Source organism: Fusarium redolens (assembly GCF_020744475.1).
Source record: "Fusarium redolens strain MPI-CAGE-AT-0023 chromosome Unknown BKA55scaffold_4, whole genome shotgun sequence".
Classification (NCBI taxonomy): Eukaryota; Fungi; Ascomycota; class Sordariomycetes; order Hypocreales; family Nectriaceae; genus Fusarium; species Fusarium redolens.
The window spans coordinates 1,120,143-1,140,134 of NW_025763667.1; the positions used below are offsets into that span (position 1 = coordinate 1,120,143).

Here is a 19,992-nt window from a genome sequence, read left to right on the forward strand (position 1 = left end):
CTGTAAGGTCGGGGGTTCCAAAATTACCGTCCAACGATATTGAGCCATTGATCGCACTAATGCTCTGCCCTATGAGACTCATCTCTTGTCGGCCGCTTGCACTAGAGCAATTAATATCCCGTCCCATCCTATATCACCAGTGACATTCATTGACCATTCTGTTGTCCCGAATTTAGATCATGAACAGAGTTTACCCTAGTCAGAAAGGGAAAGAAAGTCAACGTGTAAGGCTGATCCAATTCATATCTGTTGGATATCACTTGGCCAAGTCCTCAGGCTGCATTTGCCCTCCCAATAAGCGACTTTTGCGAAAATTACCGCAAACCTTGGAGCTTGGTCCGGGATGCAGGGTCTTTAATTCTGCAGCTAAAATGTTCGACAGGGTCCAGATGTTTTGAGCATTGAGCGGTGGAGGTGGCGCTTGTGGCACCGAGAACATGCTAACCAATTCACGGCTCTTCTTATTGAACAATTTCTTATTGGGAAGTGGTGTTGATGATCCTCGAATTTCGTACCCTTGCGCCATTAATAAGAAGTATGCCTCGTCACACTAATGCTACCAAAGAAGTGGTGATTTGACGGAGGAGTTGACCTGACGAGAGGGTGTCATGGAGAGCATGACTTCAGATGTGAACCATTAATATTAATGTTAATAAGTATCAATCGAAAATGCTAAGGTAGCTGTTAATATTCTTTAGCAACAACCTTACTCGCATCTCGCACATGTGACGGACATAACGCTCCCCTCAGCAAATACCTCCCACTGACACTCGAACTTCCTTCTTGATCAAGGTTCCAACAATCTCCTCGCATGCAAAAGAAACCTGTAGTTTTTCGTCACCCTTTGCGCTCAACCCTATTATGATCTCCTTCTTGTCGACCAGCCTTTTAGCACTTCCTCGCCAGAACCAAACAAGTCGTCCGTCATCCCCTTCGACAAGTAATGTGAGCCAGGGTGTGCGGCCCTTCCAGTGAGGTAACTTCTCATTGTTGAATCCGAGGACAGCTCGAGCAATCCAGAGCAGTTGACTGGGCTTTTCCGTGCTTGTTGCGGACTGTTTGACTTCACGGGGAGCTGATGAGTTCGAGATGGCAGTGGAGTCAGGGGTGTAAGGACCGATAATCTCGAAGTCGAGTGCGAGTAGAGGAAATCCGGCTACCTTGTGAAGGATCGTCTGGCCGAAAGGTGGGTTTCGACTAAGAATGCGTTCAATGTTGTAAAACTCAACGGCAGATAACTGCTTGATGTTCTTGATGTTCGCCTTGACGAGCTTGTCCTTTTTCGCTTGGCCGATGCCCTCAATCTGGAGGAGTTGGCTGTCGCTTCCCTCCCAAACTCCAGCCTTGACACTCCTCAGCACTTCAAGAGCAACGTAGACTCCCTTTCCATCACCTCGCTCTCCGAGTATGTCGACTAGGCACCTCAGCACACGATCGAGGAGTTTGTACATGTGGGCGAGTTCTTTCGAGAGCTCTTTCCGTGAAGGCCCCGATAGCTTGTTGGGCCAACCAGTCTTGAGCAGATCAATCTGAACCAAGAGATAAACTTTATGCCATGGCTGGGAGATGAATTCCCGAACTTGGTAGGGGATCCCGGTGCTGTCGTTGATTGCTCTGAAGAAGGCTTTTTCCTCGTTTTTGATTGGGAACGATTTGAACTCAGTGGCAGCACATGCGTTTCTCAATATGTCACGAGCATCTGGCTTGCCTTTAATCTCGCGAAGGATTTTGAAGGTCGATGCGGCAATTTCGTATCGCAGTTGGATTTCGTGTGAAGTTTCCGAAGTCAGAGTTTGTGGGCTCGACGCCGCCTGCTGTGCTTCTGCCATGATGAACAGAATTTGAGTTGGCTTGTTTCTATTCTCGCTCGTTGGAAACGCTAGAAGTATTTGCTCTCATGGACCTTCAAGGGACCTTCCAACTTTTCTTTAGAGGGTACTTCCTACTTGTATTAAAGTTGGTGAGTGTGGAAACTGCCCCTTCCTCCCCTCAAGATCTTGAGGAGAGGCACAACAGCAGGAGCTGCTCTATTGCAAAACAAGAGCTGAAGCGTCAAGTTGCAGTATGATTCTAAGTATTGGCAGTTACAATCATCATCGAAACCCTGTCCATATCTCGGCCAGATAGATCTAGGCAACACAGCAAAAACAACACCATATTTCTTTTCACTCCCAGGCTCTCACGATCTGCCATTTCCCACAGCGCCATGTCTATTGAGAGTTTTTATTGTGATTTGAGAAGCCGAGTTAGATTGTACAGAAGGAAGAGCAGTAGCTCTTTATACTGCAGGTTTTATGGTTATGATAATGTTTAGGCTTTAAGAGCGAGGATCTATCTTGCTGATATGTCAAGGGGAGGCGAGAAAACTCAACTTAGGACCTCTATCCTAAATGACAAAAAGACTTATTTAGGCAACTTAGGTAAACTTAGGTTCTATTCATACTAATGTGGTAGGATGTCTTCTAGGTTTACTTCATCTCGTCAAAGGATACTGCACCAGCCTCCATCAGTACTTGCGCCACTTTCAAAAACACCGACATCTAGCCAAGCCTTCTTGATCTTCTTCGCAGCAGCTGAGCCGTAGAGCTCTTGCGCACTATCAATCGTGGCAGTTGCAAACTGCTTAAACGTAGACCTGGGAGGGATTTTGCCGGACCTTAGAGCTGCCCACCAGATCTTGCCAACATTTTCCTAAGAGTAACCGCCGAACGACACAGAAGCAAGATAGAATGCTCTGTTGGGGATTCCGGAATAAATGTGTACTCCGCCGTTGTCCTCAAATGATGTTTTGAATTGCTTCATGTGTCCAACCTGCGGATCTTTGCCCTGTAGTTCAGAGACGTTAGCTGCAGTTCGCTGCTTGTAGAGGGAGCTGAGAATGATACTTACAAAAACGGGATCGTCGTAGGCAGTTCCAGGTTCCTTCATGCTTCGCAGAGCAGTTCCCTTGACTCCAGGAAGAATGCAGTCTTCACCGATTAGCCAGTCCGCAACTTCCGATTGTTCGTCCTGAACCCTTTGTTTGACCATGATGCCGAACGCATCCGAGACATGCTCATTTAGAGCACCGGCTTGACCATAGTAGTCAAGAGGGCTTGTGTGTTCTGTAACTGCGTGTGTAAGTTCATGGCCGATGACATCGATACATCCGGTAAAGTTGTTGAGAAACTCGCCGCCATCACCGAAAACCATTTGAAGCTTTTTTGGATCCCAGACTAGATATCGTCAGTGGAAGTGCTTTAACAAATACGACTTCTACTCACAAGCATTTTCGTATTGTTTACCGAAGTGGACAGTACTGATGACGTCCATATCTTTATCGTCGATTGACAGCCATTGGAAGAACTTTTTGTAGAAACCCAAAACAAGTCCCACGTTGTCAAAGGCCTCGTTGACAGCTTTGTCCGAGGATGGCTTGTTGGTCTCATCGCTTTCCTATTTTCCATTATCGCGAACGAGGTCACCAGGAAGTTCACCCTCATTTGCACTCTCATGGATGTCATGAACCGCGAGGTAAGGGGGGTCGTCCGTAGCCGTGAGGGACGCAACCTGCGAGGAAGTGCCGCGGTCCGAGGTCTCTACGACCAAAGAACCCAGCGCCTGCTGAGCCCCTCTGACTTTGCCGATAATGTTTTCTAGGTGATCGAGGCTTCGCTTGGCCCTTGTTCGCTGAGCATGATCGGCTTGGTCTGAAGCAATAACATTTCGGAAAAGTTGAGGGGGAACAATCTGTTGCTGGACTTGGTTGTATGTCTTCAAATACTCCTCCCGGTGTTTCTGGCGGTCTTTCAAGAAATTCTCTGTGTGTGCAAGAGATGCTCGTGCTGCTTCACGGTGCTCTGGACTAATCGCTTTGCTCTTCGAGATAGCTCGCAGGAGGTGAGGAGGAACAGCAACCATGATGAAAATAAACTATGATAATACTCGTGAGGTTTTCAAGAGGATAACGTGATGTAGAGTGGATGCCAACTCAGTTGCAGAGGTCGAGGATGACGATTTATATACCTACCTACCTACCTACCTACCTACCTACCTACCTACCTACCTACCTACCTTAGGTAGGTAAGGTAGGCATGACTGCCGGTCATGAGGGCTCAAAGTAACACAAACGGAAAGAACACATATAAATACACAAGTTCTACTGAGCCTACCTTACCTATCCTGAATTCACCTAAGTAATTTTATCATCCAGCAAAGAAGTCCTAAGTTTTCTTGCCTCTCCTCTAAATCTACCTAAGTATCTTGTTTTTGCCATCTAGAAAAGAGGTCCTAAGTTTTTGCCAATTTCCATGACGGCTCCACCCACCCCCAAGTTGACAAGATCGCAATTATTGGTGGGAGAATGGTGATTGCGCAGTCCGAGATTAATGAGACAAAAGGCTGAATAATCGGGCTGTTTCGTGTTTCAATCATACGCGCTCTCATAAACGACACCCACTTGACGATACAAACAAAGTGGATGTTGGCAAATTTCTCATGAATGCGCGAACAGAGATCAGTTAGTTCTTCTTTCATTAGCCTTCGTGACATACATTTGGTAAAGCATGTCACTCGCCGTTCGTCATATGTAGGTATATCTTTAAGCTTATTCTAATGATGCTTAAGTTAAAGCCAAGGCCCGACAAGGTTATTTCAAGCTTCGACCCGCCGCTGTCATAAGATGAGTGTATCTTGGCTGCCAAGAAGGACGATGCCGCGTTTCCGTAGTGGGCGAATTAAAGGATACATGTTGCATCGTCTCACCTGATGAGACGTTGTCATATTTGGGCTCGGGGTATTACAGACCGAATATTCGACATGATCAGACAGAATCACGTCGATCCAGAGATGTCGTATCCGAGTTCTATACAGTAATTGCTCTCAAGGTTCCTTGTTCTGTCAACTTCCCAAATGTCAGACCTGAAACTGTTCAACTGAGAGCTAGTAATGAAAACAGCCAGCGTTACCGATACCGGCCGAGCGCCGATGGCATGGTCCGGCATTGAGGGTCCACTTCTGCTCCGGATTGTTGGCCCACCTCCCGTTTCAATACCGGAGAATTATCCTATTCGTGTAAACATGTTTCAGACCCTTGAAAACATCATCTTGTCAGCTGCAATTGATCATCACCGTATCAGGGGTAAAGTGTTCGACAATCAGGACGATTGAGCACGACATGTCGTGATAGCTTCTTTATATAAGAACCACGATGTGACCACTAACTCACCTCTTCTGTCCTTCATCCTTCACTCCTCTTCCAACTCTTTTTCAATCGTTATTGTCTGGACTGGTTCCGACTTCCACTCTTTCTTTTACACAATTTCTTGATATATACACTTAAATCGTCAACATGAAGTTCCTCGGTCTTCTCAACCTCGCTGCTCTGGCCAGCGCCGTCCCTACTCCTACCTTCCAGGAGGCCGGAAAGACTCTCGGCAAGCGAGCTGCCATCACTGATGCCGCCAACATCGGTTACGCTACACAGAACGGCGGTACTACCGGTGGTGCTGGTGGTGCTACCGTGACTGTCTCTTCCCTCGCTGAGTTCAGCAAGGCTGCTGAGTCTGAGGGAAAGCAGGTCATCTACGTCAAGGGCCAGATCTCTGGAAACAACAAGATCCGCGTCAAGTCTGACAAGACCATTGTCGGTGCCGCTGGTGCTTCTCTCACCAACGTCGGTCTTTACATCAACAAGCAGAAGAACGTTATCGTTCGCAACCTCGCTATCAAGAACGTTGTTGCTGCCAACGGCGATGCCATCGGTATCCAGAAGTCCACCAACGTCTGGGTTGACCACTGTGAGCTCTCTTCCGACTTGTCTAAGGACAAGGACTTCTTCGACGGTCTCCTCGATGTCACCCACGCCTCCGACTTCGTCACCGTGTCCAACACCCACTTCCACGACCACCACAAGGCCTCTCTCGTCGGCCACTCCGACAGCAACGGTTCTGAGGACAAGGGTACTCTGCACGTTACCTACGCCAACAACCACTGGTCCAGCATTGGATCTCGTGCCCCTTCTGTCCGTTTCGGTTTCGTCCACGTCTTCAACAACTACTACGAGGATATCAGCGTGACCGGTGTTAACTCTCGCATGGGTGCTCAAGTTCTTGTCGAGTCTACTACATTCGCCAACGCTAAGAAGGCTCTCACCTCCAAGGACTCCAAGGAGACTGGTTCCATCTCTGTCAACGATGTTAACCTGGGCGGTTCTACCAACGATGCTCCCAAGGGTTCTATCTCCAAGTCCAACATCCCCTATAAGTACACTCTTGTCGGCTCCTCTAAGGTCAAGTCGGCTGTTGTTGGTGTTGCTGGTGCCACTCTTAAGCTGTAAGCGGTGATGCTCATGTCTGAGCTTCTTCGCTAGTGGCATCGTTGGTGAATTGAAGGGCTTCGTTTACGATGTATATACTTTTTGAAGGAACATAAATAATCAATAGATTACTTATCAAATCTTGCCATCTTAACTCAATGTGTACATTGCCTCTTGAATCTTGGTTGCGTGAAAAATTAGAAGAGTGTGTGATAAACAAAGAGTGTCACTTTATCTAAGAAGGCTCTCTATACCCATATTCGAAGCTACTCTCGTACTCAATATAGGAAGGATTTGTATGTAGATCTTGATGTTCATGTCAAGGTCATAGTTAGGATCATCCCATGATTCTCTCGATACAAGGTCTCTTCCTAATGAGAACTAAGATTCGCTTCAATTGCAGTCCAGTGTTTCTTTCTTTGGCCTTGACAACATACGATCTGGGAAACAAGAGTTTCCATAGAAGCCAAAAATAATTCGGACTTCTCCCACAGCCCGATATACTCGGAATTTGTACAATGACTGTGATTATACGCGGTTATCAAGGCCCACCCCTCAAATGCTTCAGGTAATAGTCCGCCAATGGGTTCGGTTTGGTCTTTATGGTAAGATTTCTAATGAGCCTTTTCTTTCTCAACCTCGGCTGACAAGATCATGATTCCCCTGGCCGTCAACATGTGCGATGATGAGCCCCTGACGCCTCGTTCGCAATCCATTCCAAGATTTCTTCACGGCGCAAGTCTCCAGGAACTCTTGATAGCAGCTCGCGCGCGCCACTTGCGGTCAAATCTTCGCAAGCCTTGACTACCTCCTCCATTTTTCTTCCCAGATCATGTTCTCCGGGCCCAAGCATCAGATTCAGCTCAACATTTGCTGCCCCTGCTGCGAGCCATAGTACCATGAGTTTCATCCCTGGGTCACCTCCAAAGGCGCCACAGCCCCAGAGTCCAGTGAAGACGGAATTTCCTTTATAGGATGAAAACCCATTTGCTGCCTTGTTGATTTCGCGATCAATGTTCTCAGCAGTTAGGTCGGGTAGTCCATCGTTCTCTAAGTGGTCAAGCATGTCCATCTCCAAAGCGTCCATGAAGATCAGACGTCCTCCCCTCCATGATTTCTTCCAACCTGAGAAGTCATCTGATGGCGGTGTGGGGCGTATCTTCCATTCAATAACACGTCTTTGACCCTTCATATCAACCATTGCTCTCGCGCCAGAGACAGTAATGACTGTATCGTCTGTGAGATGAGGCGCAACCAATACCACGGGGTAAGCCTCAGGAGCAATTCCAACGAATATTTCTTCCTGTGTAGCAGATTGACCGAATCCGATAACCTTGTTGGAAGATACAACAGCAGCTCCTCCTTCACCTTGAAACTCTGGATTATGTGTATCTGATGTGTGGGCGTCCAGGTAGTTCACGTGTAGTTTTACCAATTTCGCAGCCTCTGATAAGACTGGCTTTCCTTGATGAAGTTCATACATGACAGCATCATGTGCCTCGTTGGGCATAGCTTGATGATCTTCCAGAAGAGCGCTAACTTCAGGTATACTCTCGAAATACTTAAACAGAGCTTCCAAGTACATCTGTACTGCAGTGGGATGTCGCTGCTCGGATGAGAACCATATGCCCAGATCCCGATAGCCATCTTCATCTCTTTGAGGTGTCAACGAACAGAGGAGTTGATGCGCCACAAGGCAAGCAACTTGACCACGGGTCAGACGAAGTGGACGTCTTGGCTGAAGAAGCTCAAGCTGACCACTTGGGAAATAAGTCGGAAGTGTTAGTGCAATATCGCGAATCTTAGGCCAGATGTTATCAAGTGTCTTAGTCTCTCCTTGCTGTGTAAGAAACTCGTTTAGAGACCCATAGTCATTATTTTGACATGTCTCTGCGTTGGCGGCAATTGTTTGTAGCCGATCAATCAGCTGCGCAATACTTGACACGGGAGTGCAGAGAAGGTGTTTTAGTAGCGGCCAAAATGGGATCTGACCATTCTCATCTTCTTCGACTTCTGCATCGTCGGGAAGATCACTGAAGCGGTCGAGTATGCGACACGATGGTGAGTTGGGAAGATGAAAGAACTGCGGGCGAGATGACATTATGCTGATTTGCGGTAAACTATAAAGCTTAAATGAACATAAAATTGCTTCTTTTCTGATATCAAACAGGTTGGACAGAATATACGATGCTGCAGTTGTTAATAATTGCAAAGCTGCGTCGAAATAAGGATGAGTCTTCGCCGATGAATGACCCCTCACTAACTTTCAGCTGAGTCGAGTTCTCCACTGATACGGAATTGGGTCGCCAGCAAATGGTATTCCCAGACATGAATTCATGTCCATTCATAAGAATCTATTTCTACCTGAGAATATTACCTTGATACACTACTGAAAGTTTATCGAGTTTTGTGGTGTAGATGTGTAACCAGAAAGACTGTTGTTGCATCAACGGGGTTGCCAATCGGCCCCAAGGAATACCAAACAAACAAATGAGTTCGAAGATCCGCCATTTCCGAGCATAATTCATTTTAGAGCAACATCTTCTGATAGAAGAGCCCTTCTAGCAAGTGTCTCTCTTTCGTCTTCTGTCACTTTGTCGTTGGCCTCCTTTGTTTCTCGTCTCTTCTGCCTAAAATAGCTCGATATATCAAGATTCGGGAGCCAATGCTCTTCTTTTTAAGACATAATCGTTTAATCTCTGGCAGATCTCAGAACTACCGCTTATACTTGTGCTTACAATACTGTTAAGTGTAATAGAGGTATCGAGCTTGTCTAGCATGAGAAGTAGGTGCTTAGTACACTGATCCAGTGGTTATATTGAGTATTAAACTAGAATCATTGTAGTCTTTAAGGCCGCTGTCGATGGCAGCGGCAGGAACTGAGTAGTCGACGTTGGTAGATTCATGATGCTCCTATTTCCATGCAGCCCTGGCTTGCGATACTTGTCAGCTCAGCTTCGAATCTCCTCAAGACCCCTCTAGATGCAAAATTTGCCACAGTTATTACTATAGTCTATTCTAATACACATCAAACTAAGATAACAGTGCTCGCTAGGATTGTGATTATCTTTCAGAGAGTCTCGGAGATGACTCCTGGCTCATCAACGTCAATTCATCGTCGGATAATGCGATTCACAGCACAAGGCTGGTTTTCTGCGTGAAACTACACAGGAAAGAAGCAGAACAGGAGTTTCCTAAGATGAAGTTACCAGAGAAGATAATACGCTAGATTTGTATCATCTTTAATGTGTTAATCCGTCATGCATTCTCCTTTTGAGCAAAAGATCATATATCAAGCCAACCAACTTCCATTCTCTGAAGTGGATGGAGTATGAAATGCTAGACCTATATAAGTCAAAAGTAATGAGAGTGAAAGTACAACAGGTACCTCGAGCGGTATGGTATAGCAGTCCAGCAGTTGCGCACGCAAAGTGAAGGGCCCAGTTGAGGCTAGACCACTGTCGCTGTAGGCGTACCATCAGCTCGCGTTTTTGCCAGGGCTATGCGTTCGATTTTATGGGTTTGTCTTCTTTTTGGCTTTTGATGCATCGGTTGTGATGTCAAAAGTGGTCGACGATGAAGTAATGATTGTTCAGGAGTTCAGCCAGCGTTTTTTGGACTGGTATCTAATGGGAGCTAGGACTGCCATTAACCATCCGAGTTGAGCAACACTGGGTATGGAATAAACATTATTTAATGGTTAAGGTAGAGCTGTTTGTTGAAAAGGGGCGTTCAGGAGACATGTAAAGAAGGTAGGCATCAAACCCCCAGACATCAGTCCATTGCCTTGATACTATGCTATTTCAAGGAGCCGGGAGATTAGATCTCCTGCTTGATCTCCAGTGCCAGTCACTTCAATATGGAAGCAACCACTCTTGCCTAAAGCTGTATAGACCAGTAGATGTTCAACAGTTGCATTATCCCTCTGTGATATTAGGAGTGTTAACCTCGCCAGTCTGGAACCACTTTCGTAAGACCTTAGGAAAGCAGTAATGCCACTTATAATTATCTAGGTTTATATACTATATGAGCAGTGTAAATATTTAAGATGGCAGGGAGTTTTATACTAAATAAAGCTGTGCTCATCTTAGATATATATAGTACGTAGTCTTCGTATAATTAATATATTAAAAATCTTAAATATTAGATAAATTTTAGAGGAATGCTAGGTAAACTAAATGAAAAGCAAGCAGATTTCTGACACAACTAAGGTTTAAAAAAGAAAATCGGCACGATTAGAACACATGGCCTTGGCAGCATAAAGGTGAGAGAATAGCCTAGAATTCCGGGGTAGTGAGTTCAGCTGTGTCTACTCACCAGCCCTTCCCAACTAGACGATTCATCTCTAGTCGACTGTCTTGAAAGCACTGCAGATAATGGCGGCTTATAAGGGATCAGCTCTTGATTTCTATGCCACCTTGAAAGGGAATATCTGGTGTAAGTTTCGGGTACGTTGCAGGGATGCAAGTGAGCTTTTATACTGAATGGCGATAGCCTTTTGGGTACCTGCATATCCGCTCCACCCACACGGGGAATCCTTGCGCTTATCCCTTTTGCGATAAACCTTGAATCATGCATGGATGCAGTGTAATTGTGCAGCTGTCAGCTTACACTTTCACACCTGAGCAATCGTGATCTTAGCACCAGAAGCAAAGACGTCGAATAAATGAGACCCAATTGGAAGCACTTCCAGTAAAATATGCGGCTCAACCAAAAACAACAACAGCCATGTCTCACTCCCTTCAGCCAGCCGCATTTCCAACACACCCTCACAGCCCAAACAATCAGCCAAGCACTCTAATTTCCCTCAAGTTGACGATCATAGATAAGCTCAAGATTACGCGTACGCCAAATTCTCAACTCAGCAGATCGGTAGTCTTGGCGTTTGCTCTTTGACCATTGGCAATATCTTGGGTGTTACTCCCTTGATGACACCTCCTCTTTGTTACACGGCCCTTGCATATCACCCTTTCTTCTGCATATGTACAACCCTCCAATACAAGCTGCCAACAGCTTGGCTGAATGCAGCCCAGACTCTTTCAATCTCCCACCTGCATCGAAGAACATCACCAAAAGTAAACAAGTCAATATGTTTTCAGCAAAATATGCTGCTTCTATTCCATTCAAAAAACAGATTCTATCTGCAAAAGGTATCGTGCGTAAAAAAGTGGCATCTAATAATATGCAATGCGTCATCCAATCCAATTCAAAGTAGTAATTCATCCAAGCCATGTCTTCCTCTGTCAATGTGTCATAGTCCATCTCTAGTTGAAGCTTTCGTACAAAAAATCACAAGCTCATCCATCATATGCCCTGTGCATAATTCCCCTCCCAAGCAGGAAGGCGAAATTGAGCCAAGACGCTTGGCTTGAAGCCAAGTTTCGTTCGTCTCGGCGGGGCTCAAGAGAGCAGGTCCTTATTAAAAATCGCTAGGTTTGTTGTTCAAAAACGTGATGTTTGCTTGCCAAGAGCCCTTTTCCCATGTGTGTTGTTTTTGTTATGATTTTTCTAGCGTTTTCTTTTTCCTTTGCCCGTCTCTTTCTTTGTCATGAAGTCTCCCTCATTCCAAAAAATACTTCCGAGTGATGAAAAGGTTGGGTTGCCTTGGCAAGCATGTAAGGATCGACTCGAAGTAAGGTAATTAGAATGGTCTGCTTTCCGCATGTAGGTTGTGTAACTCTACATGCTTACAGTGACCCCGAAAGAAGTAATTGTAGAAGCAGAAGTGAAGATCTAGATGAGGATCTGGGCAACCATGAGGCCAGCGAAGGCGGCAACGATGTTACCGGCCATGCGAGAGCCAGAGTTGACGGGAACGGGAGTGGTAGCGGGCTCAGTGGGAGAAGCACCAGAGCCAGTGGCTGTGGCAGCTCCGGCATCCGAGTCAGCGCCAGACTCGGATCCGGAACCCTCAGTGGCTGTGGCAGTAGCCTCGGCCTTGGTGCTGGTAGCAGTGGCAAAGGTGGTAGCGACCTCAGAGGTCTTGGTCTCCTTGGCAGACTCAGTCTTGGACTCCTTCTCAGCGGTCTTGGTCTTGGACTCCTCGGCGCTGGTGGTCTCCACTGCGGAGGTGGTGGCCTCGGCAGTCTTGGTCTTGGTAGGCTCAGCAGTCTTGGTGGTCTTGGAAGCCTTGGAGACAGTGGTGCTGGTGCTGGTCTTGTCGTCGTCGTTGTCGGAAGACGTCTTCTCAACCTTGATGCTGGTCCAGTCACCGGTCTTGTCAGTATAGAGGTACTGCTTAGCACCCTTGTTCTGGCCAGGGGCGTCCTTTCCAGCGTAGTCAATGATGGTCACGCTGCGGTAGTAGGCATCAAAGGGGGCATCATCGAAGTTGGTGTAGCCACCAGCCCACTCTCGGGTACCCTCGTTGCTGTTCTTTCCACCAGCAACCCAAGTACCAAGCTTAACCTGCATAGGGGTCTGGGGGAAACCAGCAGCACCCTTAGCATCAGCAGCGTTCAGAGTTCGGACAACGGCATCATCAATGAGCCAGTCGATCTTGGTGGAAGTCCACTCAATGGAGTACTTGTGAGTAGTGGTAAGAGGAGCAGCAACGGGATGGTACTGAGCACGGTCGTATGTGGTGGTGTCGCCCTTGCTGAAGTAGTTGGACTGGACCTGAGCATCGTCACCACCAACCCACTCCCAGTCAACCTCGTCGAGATCATCAGACTGGAGGACGGCGGAAGTAACGATGCCCTGGCCCTTAGCAGCCTGGACAACAACATCGACACGGCCAAAGAAGAGGTAATTGTCGGATCGAATTGTAGGAGCATCGGACTCCTTGTTGATGCGGAATAGAGCACCACGGTCGCTGTACTTGAGTTCGGTTCCAATCATGCCGTGGAAGGCATCACATGCACCCTTGGCCAAGTCGCAGTCGACCTCGTTATCGCCAAAAGCAGGGTCAGCAGGGCAAGCTGTGATAATGTCAGTGTCTGTCAGTTATCTGTATCAAAAGCTCACTCACTCTTCTTCAATGGGTTGCAGTCAGTGAAGGTCTGAGCAGAAACCATACCAGCACAGGCAAGAGCCATGGCGGCAGTAGTGAAAGCTTTTGAGAACATTGTATCGTGTATCTGTGATGTGTGATTGCTGTTGTATGCTTGTAGTATATTTAAATCTCAAATTGTTGAGTTGTTATCAAGAGGTGTCTTGAGTGATGGAATGACGACCACTTGTAAGTTGTATGTGTAATAGGTTTGGGTATATACCTGAGCGAGAGTATAATAGCAAGCAAAAGAGAGTAAACGGAGGTTACTTGAAGCAGGTGAAGAGGTATTAAAAGGTATGAAGATAGTGAAACTGAGAGAGGAAGAGGTTCAGGTCAGTGAATGGAGACGGTGATGTTTTAATGGCAGCGCCCTCCCTCTGTCTCGGCGCCTGTAGACGACTAGAGACGTCTCTAGACTAGAGGCGCTTCGGGTCCGGGTGGATCTGGAGGAGCCTCAACCCCTGACCCTGACAGCCAAGGGAAGCCGAGCTCTGGAGCTTGCCAAGTTTGTCTTAGGGGCAGCTAGGGGCTCGTTGTTGATCCATGTGCCCCTGTCATGCCACAGGACATGGGCTTTTCCACTGAGATTCCGGTTTCGAGCGAGACATGATTCACCCAAGAACAAGACATTTCTAGGCGTTAGGCAGTTGGCGGCTGAGACAAAAAAAAAAACCGCCACGATCCAGAACCGGCGGTTTTCACTGTGAGCCAGTGAGTTTAGGTGCTTATTAGTTGCTGATGAGAAATTGTACAGTAGCGAGGGGGCCTTCTGGAAAAAGCTGACAGTTGATTGATGTAAGCCACTTTCTTTGTGGCTAGGATAACACAGCATCAACACAAAGCACTCGCTCGAAAAGCCCACTACGAGATGCCGATCTACCGTTCAGTGCATCCGAGTGACAATTCTTAGATAGCATCACCTAAACTGGCGAGATGAATCACTGCGGCAAACTGAATCTTGGCTTTTGGTCGCCTGAGCTAATTCGCATCCACACTTGGACACAATACGAATTCTCACATGGCCAATATCCCGTACCGATAACTCTTAGCCTCTTGGTAAAAGTCGATCCCCATGTCAATCAGTCACTGCGGACTCGAGCAACAACCCGTTGAGATCTGCTGTGACTGTAGCAATGAGTGGAGAGGCACTGGAGATCAACGAACTATGACGTTTGTAGTTTTCGTATAATTCTCAGATCATTTTTGTTTTTTATAAAAAATTGTTTATTCGAGTTTGAGTGTGAATGTTACGATGACGAAGCTGTAGACAAGTCTTTTCCCTAAGCAGAACTCGTTCAGCCAGTCAGAGGCACGCAGTTCCTGACGATCACCCTGTTCTGACACGCACCGTCTCGAGATTCGTAAGTCAAACTCCCTCAATGTCTGGTTTCGGAAAAAGTCATGGCAGAGGCTGGAAATAACTACCAAAATTCCAACAGCGGGCTAAAAATACGAGCCCTCTCCCCCCAACCTTTTACAGACATGCAGATTCATTTGACGATTCGTAACGATATTGAATTGCTCGGCAAGTTTTCCGTTAGCCCTTCGCCTTGTGCTGATAAGGGAAATGGGGGAACAGGGGGCCATGGCATGGGCAGAGACAGGATGGAAAAGGGTGGGTAATGCCAGACGAGAGGCGCAGACTATCTCGAGCTATTCCGGCCTAGTCTGGACCCCTGAAAGAGCTGGAGCTGCACCTCTCGAGTCAACTTGTCAGAAAGTGTCGCACAGCATCTGGTTCATGCATGGCAGGGAGAGTGTCCCAGGGTTTTGGTTTGACTAGCAATCCTCCACATCCTCCACTCAGCGTTGTTCTGTATTTTTGAGAACTCACAGACTGAATTGGGTCGTTCTCGATATGGACCGTAACAGAAGCAACACGAGATTACACCAAGATAGTCTGCTTGGCGTATGTCACTAGCAGTAAGCACCCCAAGGCCCAAGTCACTCACTCACTCACTGTTGGGTTGGGGTATCAGATTACGCATCGTATTCCCCCAAATTGCTTCTCTTGGTCAAACATTGGCACTATCAAAGCGATAAGCCAAGGGCAATGGTGTCTATTGCTTCTGCCCTGCCCTGTAGTCAGAGGGACATTCACCCTCGCTTGAGCCGGTTCATTGCCGAATTTCCATCAACCCATGCATGCATTCTCCATCTTTCATCTGCTCGTCTCTTCTCCATCTTTCCCGAGAGTCCGTGTTGATCCAGAACAAAATAGAATGGTTCAATGATCAAAGACTAGATTCTGACCCGCCTCGACGTCACTATTTCCCACTTGGTCTGGTCAATCCATGTTGGCACAGTAGCAGTAACGTTGCAAAAAGAAATGTAGCAAAAACCCTAAGAGAAAAAGACACGAGCCTCATCACGAGGTCTAGAGCTAAAGCAAAGCATAACACACCAATGATACTGGACTGCACCGGACAATTTTGGGCTCAGCCCGCCACATGATATCGCCTCTGTCCGTAGTTCGATAACGTGTTCTAATTTTATTCTTCACCTTGGCCTACCTGAGTTAGCCCTTGGCAGTCCCGTCGGCCATTTTTTGTTAGGGGAGCATTCTCGCCCAGCCCAATTGCCGCTTAGTTACTCGCTCATATGACCACTCAGGGCTCTAGGCCTCCAAAGAGTTTAGGTCAAGCCGGGCCTTTGAGCTCGAATCAAAGGCCCTGCCGCCCCTCTCGTTGCAACGCTCGATCTGGGGGGGCGCTTGATGATCCCTGAAGGAGGGATGAAAGATCATTGAATGTCATTGCGGGCGGGTTATGCCTGTGCCTGCCATTAATTAATTGCATTATTAAGGTTTTATCATTGTATGATCCTATAAGTCCATCTTGTTCTCTGATTTGTTTCTGACTTCTCAATCCTCTGTTTCACTCTGTCGCATATATCATCTTGAGCGAGACATTCTGTCCGCTTGCATAAGACATGTCCTTGTACGATACAGCCAAGTGAAACTGCGTCATGCCAAATTGGCTGATAATTTTCATCACCTCGGTGTTCCAAATTCACTCACTCAACTCAACAGACGACGGACAGACTCAGGACCATGATAACATCATCCCAACAAAAGAATGTTTTGCAAATCCTCATTTCAAGCCCTGTCTTTTGCTTCTGCTCATCACATCCGTCTATCTCAGATCCTTACTCTCCTCACAGTGCCAAGCCGAAGCCCCCCTTGGTCCAAAACTAACCCTGAGTTTCAGAGTCTCGAGATGTTCATCGAACCATCCAATCGAAGTATTGATTGCCCTTCAGCAAAGGGAGTTCTGACGCGCGGTATTTTCTCCCCCATTCGAATGATTAACGTTTTCCACTTTCTTCACGTTGATTTACACCGACACGAGGTGATCGACATGAACATGTCTATCATCTCGGTTTTCTCGACGTTTCTGGTTCCTACCTCGTGTATCTGTTCCTTCACGGTTCCCTTCCGTTCTTTACTGTGATGTTTTCATCATTCAATTCAGCTTCTCGTCTAGCTGCTCGGCCGGTGACCTCATTACAGAGCCGATGTCCGAAAACCCCATATTTTCAACTCATTGTGGTCCTCCCCACCAGATGATTGACATTGACACCCAATACCTTGCCTGTCACTTTAACCCTGACGGGTGATCTTAACACACAGTCTTCAATAAATGCAGCCCTAGTGAAATCATGTTCCATATTGATTTTTCCCATGTCAGTGCTTTGAAGCTGAATATGTCATCGTGAAGGATTCAATTATTATTCGAAATCATGCACTCGTAACCTGAGACGAAACCACCTCGTATCATCTCCTTCTCAGTATCGCATTCGACACAGGCTGCTGTTTGGCCAGGATATCATATCATGTCAAGGGATATCTATCTGAAACCGTGATTATGCGAAACCCTCATTTCATTAATGTTAAGGAACCTCACTTCGGGCAACCAATCCGTTACCCCAGTCTCTCTCTCATTGGACTTCCGCTTACAAAAAAGGAAGGACCATAGCTGTCTCGGGTCATACGATGCATGAATGTGACAGTTCGGCCTAGTGTTATTCTGGAACCCTTAGTATTCCTAAATGTGAAGTATACGCTACCGCTCCAATCATTAGAGCAATAACTACATCACCGAATAGTGCGTCGTATAGCGATGGCTCTAGTGAATCTTCATTTATAACTTGCTACCCTAAAGTTCGAAAACTCCTGTCGAAGATACGGATGCAGTGAGTTGCACGGCGCCTCTGCCTGTAAGGAAAACAGCTGGAGTGAAGGACATGAAAGTTTGGCATATAATTGTGAGTGTGTAGTTGTGTCACTTAACAGTGGTCGAGAGCCAGCTTGAAGTAACATCAACGTAACATCCCTTAATTTATATGATCTGCAATGATGGTTGATACAACGGCGGGAAACGACAATCATGGTAAGGTTGCACCGTTCTATGTTGCACTGAACTGAGCTGAGAAGCTAATGCTCATTCATCCGAAAGTATGATTAAAGTTCGTCAAGCAGTCGATACGAGACATCGTGTATTGTTGCATCGCTCTTGGGTACGCCAGACAAGGCTTTCCTTATACCTGATGGCAACGGAGGCCATCATATGTAAATAGTATTGAACATATATTTGTAGTAGCTTCGATATCACTGTTGATATTCGTCATCAGTGCCAGTGCCTTCATTCACGGATCTGTTTGTAATCTTCATCAGAGGAGTGTCTTGGGACTACAAATAGTAGCTATGCACAAAATTACGATGTTACGGTAGATTTGTAGTGCGCCAGACATTTCGCTTAGACAATGTAGTATGAGTGTCAGTCTATTTATACATGAAATTAATGAGCTCGAATTCCGTGTACGATTATTACCGGTACATCGGATGATGTTGGCTCGATTGATGTTGCTGAGAGGCATTCTTTCGGAGTCTTGAGCTCTGGACTATATAGGAGGCTAGGAACTTCCTACACGACTACATCCGAGTAGAGAAGATCTGAATGGTAACGATGCCTTGAAAAAAAAAAAAAAAAAAAAAATGAAACAAAGAAACAAAGCACCGCGGGCAATGAATTTCGGTCATATCATGACTAAGTCAGAAGCAAGATCACTCAATCACTTTTAAGGAGAGGTCAAACCATATTACTTCACTCATAAAGATAATACGTATTTAAAACGACATTTCAATACATAAATTATGAACGAAATCATTTCCCTAAGGTTTCAACGTGGTGTATTTCTCAAAGAGCACCGCATCGCTCATCGAACGCACTAGATACATTGGACCGGTAGCTGAAGAACTCGGTGTAGGATAACAGGAATACTTACACAATATATGTAGTACGATACCTTTTCACTAGCTAAAAAAGTATTGATGATCAAATTGAGTAAGTTTTCACTGCGTAGATAGGACAGCGGCAGTGTTACAAGCGAGTGCCGTGACAGGTTTCGTCAGGTGGCTGAAAGCATCAGTACGTCGACAGATATCAATCACACAACGTATTACCAATCAACAGCCTCTCCAATACTCCATATCTCAGCATCTTTGGGAGGCTAGTTCTTGTGAACATCTCCTGCTTGGCTTGCCGACTGAAAGCTGGACGCCGCCTCATGCAGACCAGATTTTCGGGACGGAGACTACTGCACACTTGCATGTAGCCTAGCTTCGATAGCAGCTGCATAAGGCACAGTAACTAAAGGTACTAGTATTGATAGCACACAGACTATGAGTGTTGTGACGCCTTCAGTCTGTGCTGTGCATGAACTAAGATGGTGTTGATGACGGGAGGGTTGGAGATTTCGGACCGTCCTGCATGAGCAAGGACCATGAGCCACTGAGCCTTGAAGACTATCAGAATCAACATTCCTGACAGATGAATCTTTTGCTTCATTGCATGACGTGTTGTGTCTCTAGAGCTCGTGGCTTGTTTGCTGCTGATACACCGATGACACTCGCTTGTATGCTCACGAGAGACGTCTTTTTTAACACACTAGAGAGCAGTACATAACAATGTCTTCCTGTTTTCTTTTCCAAGTATTCTTTAAAGATACAACACTGTCACTACTGCCAAGCTGCAGAGTGTTGTCACATCCCGAGACCTGTCTGTGCGATCAACTCTTCAGTCCCGGCGGAACGGATCAGATACCCCTGCCTGTCACAACATGTCACGATCATGCAGACTATAGATGGCAACTACATGAATCATGATTGTACATGTCCGATTCTGTTCGGCTGTTCTTAGCTCTGACGTTCGTCCTTTCCAGCCCAGTCCCATCTTGTGACCCCTGACTACCAAACAAAAGACCCATTATAGCCTCCATTTGACAAATTCAACACATCATAAGACCAAAGAATACCTAAGTGGAAACAACCTCTCGATTCAAAACCATCGTTATGGACTCAGTGGCGGACGACTTTTCCCAACGTGTGCAATGGCAGTCCCTATATCCTGCTACGCCACCAACCTCTTACACCGCAACTTGCCAGGCGAAACCACTTCGTTTGCTCCTTTGATACACCGCTCCATAGCGTCATACCCACTCGCTGAGAAAGTCTAAAGCCTCTGTTTTACACCATGAGACCGCTAAACTGTTAGAACGGTTGAAGATGTTAACGCCACCAAGGGCAGATCGTGGCGTTTAGGACCGTTGGCTTCTAGCGTCAGGGGTGGTGACGTTCTATTGGGGAGCGCCGTTTTATTTGTAACGTCTGGGCTGAGAAAACGCCGGATTTGGGCAAACGTGA

The 19,992-nt window shown here is 46.5% G+C and overlaps 5 protein-coding genes across 5 annotated transcripts; 2 read left to right on the forward strand and 3 right to left on the reverse strand.

The window, feature by feature from the left end:
• Positions 1-746: 746 nt before the first annotated feature.
• BKA55DRAFT_661304 (uncharacterized protein) lies at positions 747-3,900 on the reverse strand (the record flags this gene model as incomplete). Its single annotated transcript, XM_046197582.1, has 7 exons — positions 747-1,708; positions 2,523-2,663; positions 2,703-2,826; positions 2,890-3,215; positions 3,264-3,345; positions 3,376-3,414; positions 3,457-3,900. 7 exons carry the CDS (start codon positions 3,898-3,900, stop codon positions 747-749), a joined length of 2,118 nt encoding a protein of 705 aa, XP_046052929.1.
• A 1,429-nt stretch (positions 3,901-5,329) lies between these two features.
• BKA55DRAFT_504918 (pectin lyase fold/virulence factor) lies at positions 5,330-6,316 on the forward strand (the record flags this gene model as incomplete). Its single annotated transcript, XM_046187141.1, has 1 exon — positions 5,330-6,316. One exon carries the CDS (start codon positions 5,330-5,332, stop codon positions 6,314-6,316), a length of 987 nt encoding a protein of 328 aa, XP_046052930.1.
• Positions 6,317-6,681: 365 nt separating this feature from the next.
• Positions 6,682-8,524, reverse strand: BKA55DRAFT_608544 (uncharacterized protein). Its single transcript, XM_046196623.1, has one exon. The coding sequence runs from the start codon at positions 8,394-8,396 to the stop codon at positions 6,966-6,968; it is 1,431 nt and encodes a 476-aa protein (XP_046052931.1). The 5' UTR covers positions 8,397-8,524; the 3' UTR covers positions 6,682-6,965.
• A 2,421-nt stretch (positions 8,525-10,945) lies between these two features.
• On the forward strand, positions 10,946-11,242 carry BKA55DRAFT_273748 (uncharacterized protein). Its single transcript, XM_046185481.1, has one exon. It carries the CDS (start codon positions 11,024-11,026, stop codon positions 11,189-11,191), a length of 168 nt encoding a protein of 55 aa, XP_046052932.1. The 5' UTR covers positions 10,946-11,023; the 3' UTR covers positions 11,192-11,242.
• A 786-nt stretch (positions 11,243-12,028) lies between these two features.
• BKA55DRAFT_504871 (concanavalin A-like lectin/glucanase domain-containing protein) lies at positions 12,029-13,332 on the reverse strand (the record flags this gene model as incomplete). The annotated part of the gene is made up of 2 exons (XM_046187134.1): positions 12,029-13,215; positions 13,266-13,332. The coding sequence occupies 2 exons, from the start codon at positions 13,330-13,332 to the stop codon at positions 12,029-12,031; spliced, it is 1,254 nt and encodes a 417-aa protein (XP_046052933.1).
• Positions 13,333-19,992: the final 6,660 nt, after the last annotated feature.

Bases quoted from the DNA above. Each gene is read 5' to 3' on its own strand.
- BKA55DRAFT_273748 (XM_046185481.1), top strand. From the start codon at position 11,024: ATGTCTCACTCCCTTCAGCCAGCCGCATTTCCAACACACCCTCACAGC.
- BKA55DRAFT_608544 (XM_046196623.1), bottom strand. From the start codon at position 8,396: ATGTCATCTCGCCCGCAGTTCTTTCATCTTCCCAACTCACCATCGTGT.